The 10,499-nt window shown below is 38.1% G+C and overlaps 1 protein-coding gene across 2 annotated transcripts in view; it reads right to left on the bottom strand.

Annotated features, from left to right (window-relative positions):
• Fbxo11 (F-box protein 11) overlaps positions 1 to 10,499 on the bottom strand; it is a 78,694-nt gene that overhangs the window by 1,372 nt on the left and 66,823 nt on the right. For both annotated transcript variants that reach the window (XM_085690939.2, XM_085690940.2), the window contains exons 13-22: positions 9,838 to 9,923; positions 8,461 to 8,555; positions 6,171 to 6,293; positions 5,988 to 6,073; positions 4,904 to 4,980; positions 4,674 to 4,817; positions 2,033 to 2,143; positions 881 to 988; positions 539 to 647; positions 32 to 130 (exon numbers count right to left, since the gene is read on the bottom strand). In XM_085690939.2, the coding sequence (XP_085547065.1) occupies positions 32 to 130; positions 539 to 647; positions 881 to 988; positions 2,033 to 2,143; positions 4,674 to 4,817; positions 4,904 to 4,980; positions 5,988 to 6,073; positions 6,171 to 6,293; positions 8,461 to 8,555; positions 9,838 to 9,923 (1,038 nt within the window). The remainder of the gene's footprint in view (positions 1 to 31; positions 131 to 538; positions 648 to 880; positions 989 to 2,032; positions 2,144 to 4,673; positions 4,818 to 4,903; positions 4,981 to 5,987; positions 6,074 to 6,170; positions 6,294 to 8,460; positions 8,556 to 9,837; positions 9,924 to 10,499) is intronic.

Genomic DNA, 10,499 nt, shown 5'->3' with positions numbered 1-10,499 from the left:
TGGGCAATATAGCAACAAGTATTCTACGTACCTATCATGTCTAATAAATTCTACATCATGTCCCTGATGGCACTTCTTAATGCAGTTCACACATATGGCATTTCGATCTGTGGTGTTACAAGTATGACATCTAAAAATCAAAACATTGTATTACTGAGCTTGTCAGGAATTTAAAACAGTGCGTTTTATCACTCATGACCTTTACCTGAATTCTGTGGCTGGCTATAGTCTAGACCAAAAGGAAACTGTAGTATTGTGTGTGTCTTAGGAAAATGGAACAACCTGAGTTATAAATAACATGGTGGAAATGTTACTTTAAAACAGTCCCAGCCAGCACTTGAAAAGCAAAGACAGGTAGATTTCTGTGAGTTCAAGGCCAGCCTGGTCTGTAACTTAGTAAATACTTCTATGATGACATCAGTTAACAAGTAGTGCTTTCCCTCCCCAGTAACAACAGAACAAAAGATTGTAGGCAATGACAACTTAAAGGGAATCACTAACTTCCACTTTTCTGTATTCAAGTAATTTAGAAATATACCTGTAGAAGTCATGCATGGGATAGCTGGTATAACTTGATATTTTATATAAACATTGTCCTCTACTAACAGCCTTTTCTATGGCATCTTGATTGTTCATTATTTTGTTATCTGTAAAAACAAAAGTATTTTCAACAGCTAGCCAAGGATACAATTATATGTAAGAAACTAAGAACAGAAATATGTTTTTCTTGTTTAAAATATCCCAACTCTTAGAACAAGCTTAAGCCAAACTCAAAACTGGTCATTTAAAATTGCTGCTAACGTCGAAAGCGACAGAAGGAATTAACAATGACTTCCAACTCCCATTTTTTGAGTGCTTAGAAGAACAGACTCCAACATACCTTTCATTGTCACATTAACACCAGATGCTAAAAATAAGCCTCCAAATCGGTTGTTAAAAATTTGATTGCCTTCTAGTGTTGCAGTTGCATGATTTGTAATTTCAATACCTGAAGTGAAATTTACAAACAAGTAGATGCATCATCACTTTACACTGTTGATTTGTTATTTGCTTTTTGTTTTTCAAGACAGGGTTTCTCTAACAGCCCTGGCTGTCCTGGAACTCTCACTGTAGACCAGGCTGGGCTCGAACTCACAGAGATCCACCTGCCTCTGCCTCCTAAATGATGGGATTAAAGGGGTGTGTACCGCTACCACTTTATACTGGCCACTTATTCTTAAAGAATCTCCAAATTAGGACGGATGTAAGCTGGTAGTTTCACATTAAATTAGTTTGCTTACTATCTAAAGAACAAATTGCAAGTATTTTAATCATCAGCAGTAACATGCACTTTTCCCCGATGACAGAGACATGGTCACAAGGACAAGCAAACTGGGGAATAATACTGTTAACAAGAGAAAGGGCCTATGAGTGTAAAAATTTACCGGACTGTTTAACAGATAAAGGGAGATTGGGATAAAAGATAATCAAGGGTACAGTACCCAGAAGTATGCTGAAAGTTTTCATATTAGAAAAGCTGCTAAATAGTTATTTGAAGTAATTAAAGTAAGCTTTTTTTTTTCACTTTTGACTCAAATTTATCTGTATTTCCAATCTGACTGTAAATTATTTTTCGGTTTTTTTGAGACAGGGTTTCTGTGTGTAACAGCTCTAGCTGTCCTGGAATTTGCTCCGTAGACCAGGCCAGCCTCAGACTCACAGAGATCCACCTGCCTCTGCCGTCTCAGTGCTGGGATTAAAGACATGCACCACCACTGCCCAGCCTGACTACAGATTTATTCCAGTTAATGTTCAAATGTTAAGAGTGGTTCCTTGAAGCAAGGTGGTGGTGGCACACACCAAGGTGGATGGGTATGTATGGATCTCTTGAGTTTTAAGACAACCTGGTCTACAGAGAGAATTCCAGGACAGCCAAGGTTGCAGAGAAAGGTTGGCCTAGAATCTTGAATAGATTCTTTCTTACTAACCAAATAAAATACAAGAAAACCTTTAATTACAGGTTTAAAACAAGTCACAGATAAAGAATACAAACCTGCCGCAAATCCATCAAATATTCTGTTTTTCCTTAAGACTGGATGACTATTAGTGCTGATAAGAACACCTGCTTGAGCGTTCCTGAAAATATCATTTTCTTCAAGGAGACCTATAATTAAAATACTTAGATTAAAGCTAATGTATACAGCAAACATTGTTGAAACAGGGTCTTAAGATAGCCCAAGGTTGGCCTCCTGAGTTACAGGCATGTACCATCATCATGCCTGGAGCATACAGGGGCTAACTTGGCTAGCATCTCATGGTATCTGGCTCCCTCCTGTTTAATAACTATATTATAATTTGTAGACTTCATTTTCCTCATTCCTGTCTCATCTGACACGCTCTTTTTCTGCTCATAAAATTAATTTCTGAATGGTCTGAAATCTACTCGCATTTTAAGTTTTTTAAGATTAGTTGACTTGTCTGACTACATTACTGTGCATTTGTGAACCTTTCACAAATGACTTGCACTCTTTTTCGTTCTGTCACTTCCTCTGTGAGGTTTTCACACCTTACACCACTATGAAAGTGCCAAGGACTTCATCCTTCAAATACTTGTATTACTAGGTATGAGTGGGTAAATTACTTTCATGGTACATGAAAAAGTAATTTACATGTTACGCTAGTAAGTAACAGCTATTACACAGACAACCTGCAGTTAAGAGTGCTGGCTGCTTTTTCAGAAGTCTTGGGTTTGATTCCCAACACCATATGGTGGCTTATAACCACTCCTTAACTCCAGTTTCAGGGGATCCAAAGCCCTCTTCTGGCCTCTGTAAGTATCAGGTATGCAAGAGATGTGCAGACTTTCATAGTAAGACCACTATCTGTTTTTGGTACAGTAAGTTATATACACGGGTGTTTTTGTTTCCAGAAAGTAGACATTTTTATTTCAGTAGACATTTGACCTCTACTATTTCCGGGCACTGCATTGTATCTCACTGCAATGTTCTTTCATCTTTCCCCTTGCAGTGTTAATTGTATTAACCCAATCTACAACTGAACACCAATACATTCCCTCTGATTTTTATCTGTATTTTTGTGTGCCATATGCAAGCCTGGTGCTCAGAGAGGTCTAACATGGACATTAACAGAGAGCCACCATGTATATGCTGGAACTTGAACCCAGGTCCTCTGCAGGAACAGATAGTATTAATCACTGAGCCATCACTCCCGCGCCATTCCTACTCTTTTAGACATATAGTTGTGTTCATGTATTAACTTCTCGCCTATATTACACCAAGTCCCTCCTTCTAACCAGCTTGCTTGGCTTCACTCACTTATTGAGTATGTATATGAATGCAGGTGTGTGTATGTTGAGGTCTTGGGCTACCTTGTGGGATATGGGGACTAAATCCAGGTCCTCAGGCTTGTGCACAAGCACCTCTACACTGTGCTGTCTTCATAGCCCTCTAATGCTGTGAAGATAGTTAAAACCCCCACTGCATATAGAAAACCTCTTAGCCACCCTTAGCTCTCTTCACTTCTTGCACCTTTTTCAGTTTCCCTCAGATTTTGTAAGCAATGTGCCTTTCCATTTAATCGTAGATTTTATGGGTATCATAATTTTTATTTATGGTCTTTAGCTATTTCTACCAGTGGTTGGTACAAATATTCAATGAGGTATGACAAAATAGGTCAAAGGCAAACAATTATAATTGGAAAGCCCTCCCTCTACCACTTGAATATTTTGACAGCTCATTTTACTGTAAGAACTTTTGCTTAATACCCAACAATTAAAACCAGCCCCACTCTACATCTTATCTCCCCGCCACACACACCAAAACTGGCTGTCCTGGACCTAGTTGTAGACCAGGCTGGCCTCAAAATCACAGAAACCCACCTGTCTCTGCCCCAAGTGCTGGGATTAAAGGTGAGCACCACTGCCTGGTGCTCACACTCTCTCTCTGTCTCTTTCTGAAGACAGTTTCCACTAAATCACACAGGCTTCAAAGTGCTGAGATTAGAGGTGTAAGCCACTACAGTTGGCTTGTCCTCACTGTATTTTATAAAGACTATGAGCATGTCAATTTTGAATTATTAAATCTAGCCTCTTTGAGAGTCTACATCACTGCTATTAACTTACTATATTTCTTTCATGTTGGGTAATACAGAATTTTGGGTGTTGGGTTGTTGACGTAGAAACTGTGCTTGGCTCTCAGCACTGTCTCATACAGTCTGCAAAGGGTGACCAATGTAGGACTAGTGCCTCAAGGCAAACTGGGCTGGCTTTATGGACCAGGATCAAGTTGGCTTTGTTAATTTAGTTCTCCAACAGTTACAAAATCAACACGTGTTTGCTATAAAGAGTTGCGTGTACTTTACATACTTGTCACATCTACTTCTGTAACTTGATTTTAATGTTTATTAGAATAATAAACGGACCAGAGTGAGGATGTGCAACTCTACTTTCAAAAAGCTTTACTGACAACTGGCACAGAGTCAAGGTAGTTACAAAAGATGGAAATACTTTACATATTCATTTATTTAATTCTAGGCACTAATTTCCTAACCATCTAAAAGTAAGGAAAATGTTCATCCACTTGTAACATTTTAGTTGGCAGTGTCACTGATCATTAAAGATATAGAAGAACAACAGAAAACTGGGTTTTTTACTAATGCAAAATTAACAACAATACCTCGACCCCCATTAAATATACAGATGCCACCATCTCTTCCATCATGGATTTTATTTCTTCTTAGTGTAGGATTACTATCTGTCTTAATCCAGACTCCAGCCATTGCATTGTCAAATATTTCATTGTCTTCTATACAGCCTAGACCTATAAATGTAAAATTTAGGTACATTATTTAGAAAGCATATTTCTAAAGTTTATTAACACAGAAAAATATGATGGATTAAACATACCAGAATTATAAACTAGAATTCCACCATTCTGTCCTCCCCAAATTTTGTTGCGTCTAATTTTAGGGTTGCTTCCAGTCCTATGGATAAGAAAGAAATACCATTTAAGTCAATCATTCTCACTCAGTAACTCTTCTATAACTCTGACAAGCATCACTAATCACGGCAAGAATGAACTAACAGGCCAGTGACATGGCTTAGCACCTGATGACAATGCTGATGACCTGAAACCACATGGGGAAAGCAGAACTGGGTTGAAAGTTGTCTCTGAACTCCACTTCTGTGCCTTTGCACATATACCTGCCCAAATGCATACCCAAAATAAAAATTCTTTATAAGTGGTTTGATTAACCTTGCTTTTCCCATAGAACTTCAGCTTGTATTATTCTGCTATAGAGTATCACTACAGAGCTCTATAACTAAGCTAAGCTGAAGTTATATGACTTTATAGTTCTTCATACATGAATGAAGTTAAAGGATGAATTTATAATCATTGAGACTCTTAGGAGTCTAGGGCCAGGCATGGTGAGTGATATATACCTTTAACCCCAAAATTTGGGAGGCTGATATTTGTGAGTTTGAAACAAGCATGGTCTAGAGACCCTGTCACAAAAACCAAAGTTAAACAACCACACCCAAAGACTTGTAGTTTCATAAAATATTACAGATGCAATATAAAAATTTATGCTGGACATGTGCATGTATTGAATCCCAGCACTAGTACTGGCAGGCACTAGTATTAGTGCAGGCAGAGGTAGGCATATCAGACTGCTATCCATAGTGAGTTTTAAAAAAAAAGATTTGTTTAATATAAATACCATAAAAGCAGAAGTTTCCATTTTATGGAATGCCAATGACATGCTAGACATAGGGATAAGAGTAGGTAGCAGCTGAACTGCTCTAAATGGCAGAACAGTGAAATGAGCTAGCTCTTCCGGCCTATGTTATTAACTCCTGATCAAGAAAAGCTGCAAGTGCAAAGAGAATATGAATACACATTACAGAATGACTGATCATTAAAACAGGCAATTTTTCACAGTCTACGTGCTCCCAAGTCCTTCACAAAAGAAGTCAAGAAAACATTTACCTTATCTGAACCCCTGAATACATATGATTATAGATGTCGTTATCTTCTAGCACACCATGTCCATTGTCATAAAAATAAACACCAACCTAAATTTGAAGGGAAAGAAAAGAACAACTTTTTCAGATGATACCTTTTTAAAAAACAACAGTAGTGGCCCAAAGAAGACCAAGTAAGTGATCTTGCCTGCTTTCCACTGTGTATCCGATTTCTTCTCAGTACTGGTGTGCTGCCAGTTGTCACCCAGACTCCAGCAAGAGTATTGCTGTAAACTTCATTCTCTTCTATTACACCTTGTCCCTTTTCATGCTGAACAGAAGATAAACTGGTTACAGTATATGCTGTCTATAATAGAATCTTAAGTGTGATCCTCCCTGAAACAGTTCTGCCAACAGCAGGTAGGTAAGGAAATGATGACAACTTTTCTAGCACTGGTAACAACCTAGGACTCATGAACGCTAGGAATATGCTTGACTACTAAGCAGTACCTTCCAACATTCTTTTCTCCTCTGGTCTTTAAAAATCTTTGTTATTTATTGTGTGTGTGCATGTGTGAGGGTGTGCACATGCCATGGCACAGCGAGGTGGTCAGAGAAGAGCTGTGTGGAGTTAGTTCTCTCCTACCTTTACATGGGTTCCAAGGAGCTCAGTTATCCCACAGGCCTTGCCCTGGACTTTTCTAACAGGCTTGTACAAGTGCTTTTACCAGCTGCAATGTCCATCTCACTGGGCCCCAAACTGCCCTTCCAGCTTGAGACGTGGGCTGGAACTCCTTAAGTAGACTAGTCTGAACTCAGCCACCTGCCTCTGCCTCTGCTACTGTGATTAAAGGTGTGAATGGCCATTTTTCTTTAAAACAGACTTTTAGCTCCTTTTAATTATTTTTTTAAAATAATTTTATTTTATATGCATTGGTGTTTTGTATGTATATCTGTGTAAGGATGTCAGATCCTGTAGTTACAGACGTTAGCTCTCATGTGGGTGGTGGGAATTGAACCTAGGTCCTCTGGAAGAGCAGCCAGTGCTCTTAACTGCTAAACCATCTCTCTGGTGGCCTCCAACTTTCATTCTTCCTACCTTACTCTTTCTAAGTCGGGTTCACACACCACCATAACTTTTTTTTTTTTAAATGTAGCTTCTACTTGAGTTTACTTTTCCAAAATATTTGTAACTTTTTTTGTAATAGTTTGGATTTTAAATCTATCACAGTAAGAGAAGCATCACTTTTTTTTTTAAAGAAAGGAACATTTCTAAGATATGTAACATACTAAAAATGTCTCATTTAGCAAAGTTATTACAAACTTCTCCAAAATGATAAGGTCTCAGCGCAGAATTTTTACTACCAATAGAAAAAAAAATAGGATCCAGCTGGCTATTTCATTTTAAGGCTTTCTTTTTTTGGTGGTGGCAGTGATGGTTGTAGTTTAATTACTGCTTTTATAGAATTTCATATTCACGAAGTTGGCACACTAACAAAATTCCAGTTAATCAGTTGCTATATTTGGAACATACTACTTACTCCCAGTAATTCGGCAGGTGAAATGGTTAAGCTGCCATAGGCACTTCTTAAGCTTGCTTTGAATGGGGTGCCTGAGGCCCACATGGTAGAAGGAAAGAACCGACTTCCTTAAGTTGAGGAATGAATGGTATGCATTCCCTTCCCCCAAATAAATAATTAAAGAAGGTTCTATCTCCTATGCTACTTATACACATATCTAGAAGTTATTTATATATCCAAAGGAAGAACAAGACTAGTATTTATTGTCTACAAAGGTCAAACGTAAGTTTCTCAACCCTGCTTGAACCCCTCACAGATATTTCAGTCAGTTTTATTATGTAGCCTCAAGTTTATTTTCTTCACTTCAGTTAGTTATACCTCTACTCACCCCAGGGATTCTTCCTTTCTGACTCCCCAGTAGCCATCACACCTTTCCGTTTTTTAAAGTGGGTTCAGGAGATCAAACTCAAGTTATTATGCTGCCACCGTACAGCCCCTGCCCTGAGCCTGTGATTCTCCTGTCCTAGCTCTGTGTTGGAATTACAGGCCAACATACCCAGCTGCCACCAGTTCTCCCTCCCTTTCCCCCTCCCCCAAAATGAAAGGGTTGGTAATTTAATAGTATTTAACATAAGGCTTGAACATGAGAGTTAAGACAAACAGGTGCTTAGAAGATGTACCCAAGAGCATATCTGTAGGCGTCAATGAGTCACTTTTTGTAGTTTTCTCCTTTCCTATTTTTTGAGTTGGGGTCTCATGCTGTCCTTGATTTTGCTTATATAGCTGACAATTACACTTGAACTTCTGATCCTCCTACCTCTTCCAAATTCTGGGATTATATAGGCTTGGATTACTAGGCTTGGTTTAAGTGGTGATGGAAACAAAACCTACTCTATCTAGCTAAGCACTAGAAGCAGATCCCTAGCCATGGGCTTTGACTTCTTGCAAGGGTTTACATAAGTATATACATTAACTTACCACATAAATCCCACCATGTTGCCCATCATGAATTTTGTTATGTCGAACAATAGGACAGCTGTTTGTCCTAATCTGAATTCCTGCTAATGCATTGCCTATTTGAAAATAAAATTTACAATGTCAATGTTTAGAGTCTAGTAGTAGTATACAGTAAAAATTTTACATTAAGCAACAGTAACAATTCATGTACTAGATTTTTAGTGAGCATTAAAAGATAACACCAAGAGGACTAGAGTACAGTAGATGTAGAACTGCTGCAGTTAGATTTAGAGATCAAGCCAGGTCACCAAGGATTCATTTCCAATGTGACTTTGAGTCAGTATTTTAAATTCTTCATGCCTGTTTTCTGATTAGCAACTAGAGGTATTTAATATTATGTATCTTGTAGAACTGATGTGAATACCACGTGTCTGGCACACAGGTATTTAATCAGTTGCTAAATAAAAGCTTTAGTGAGGAGTACTTCCCTTCTCTATTGAGCTCAAAGTAGACTAAACTTCAAACAAAACTTTTTTATTAGATATTTAGTGATTTAGTGAATGTAAAAAAAAATCATACATATTCCTTAAGACTAGGGTCTTATTTCTATTTTCCTGTGGTATTTGGCTTAGTGCTTTGCATATACAACATTGAATGTTTAAATACTAGAGAATAATCTTTGACAATTTATTCTTTTTAAAAAGATTTATTATTGTTTTGTATGTGTGTGTGTGTTAGTGAGTGTGAGTATTTTGTTCTCCTGAATGTTTGTGTATCATATACACCCTAGATATGGAGTTAGAGATAGTCGTGGGTGCTGGAACTTGAACCTGGGCCTTCAAGAACAATCACTGAGCCATCACTCTAGCTTCTTCATTTAGACTTTAAAGGAACTAGATCATTTCTCTCCCTTAGATAATTTCAGAACAGTCTACTGCTGACATGAAGAAGTTAGGCTAGTTTTACCCTCCTAGTCCCTGCAAAGTGCAAGAGCCAGAGCTCTGCACTACAGCATGGCTGTGGGCTTCTACAAGGCCACAAAATAATAAAGTGTACGGCAAGTCGAGGCACAGCTGGCTCCACGGCATCTCACCAAACATACCAAGTTTATATAGGACATGATCTGGCAGGATGTGACTTCATACTCTAGTGCACAATGGAACTGCTCAAGATCTCCAAGGACAAGCAGGTACTGAAGTTTATCAAGAAGGTGGCACACACATTAAGAGGAAACAAGGAGTTGAGCAATGTACAGGTAGCCATGAGGAAAGTAGAGGCCAAGAACTGAGCCTGCCTCACCTGTACTCTCCTTCATTCAACAAATCTATATGTATCCGGTGCACACACATGAGAAAAAAGCTAATGTCTAAGTTTTAGAGAACAAAATCATATGCTTACCATAAATGTCATTTCCTTCAATAAGTCCTCGTCCATCACCAAAGATGTAAACTCCTCCTTGATTTCCATTAAATATAGAATTCCCCCTATAATGTAAATAAATTTGTAAAAAGTCATATACTTAAAATTTGTTTTAGACAATTATGCCATAAGATCATCCATGGTAACATGAAAAATCATTTAGCTTCTATATTCAGAAACTTAGTTTGTGAATTTATAAAACAAACAAACAAAAGCCAAAAAAAGCTATCTGATGATATTTCAAAATTCTCTTATTATTTAAGATGAAAAAGCATGTATGTATGTTTAGTCTGCAGTGCTGAACTAATCTAGGGCCGTCTATATTGCTGGGTAAGTTCTGAGCTATATCCGAAGATCTCAAATAATATTTTTTGCTGTTTTGATTTCGTTTTAACCTTTTCAGACAGTCTCATTATGCAGACAGGTTGGCCCCAAACTTGTGGGGCTCTTCTACCCTCTGAATCCCAAGCGATGGGAATACAGGTGTTTGCTACCATACCCAACTCCAAAATAGTATTGTTAAACATTCCCTTGAAACCTTCAAACAATTTCTTTTAGCTGCCTTAGAAACATGTGGTGAATATTAGCAATATATTTTTATAGGCAGGGCAACCAGCCTAGGGAAGGCAGAGAGTCAGTCA

Source organism: Myodes glareolus, chromosome 6, assembly GCF_982192425.1.
Source record: "Myodes glareolus chromosome 6, mMyoGla1.1, whole genome shotgun sequence".
NCBI lineage: Eukaryota > Metazoa > Chordata > Mammalia > Rodentia > Cricetidae > Myodes > Myodes glareolus.
This window is presented reverse-complemented; position numbering and strand designations above follow the sequence as displayed.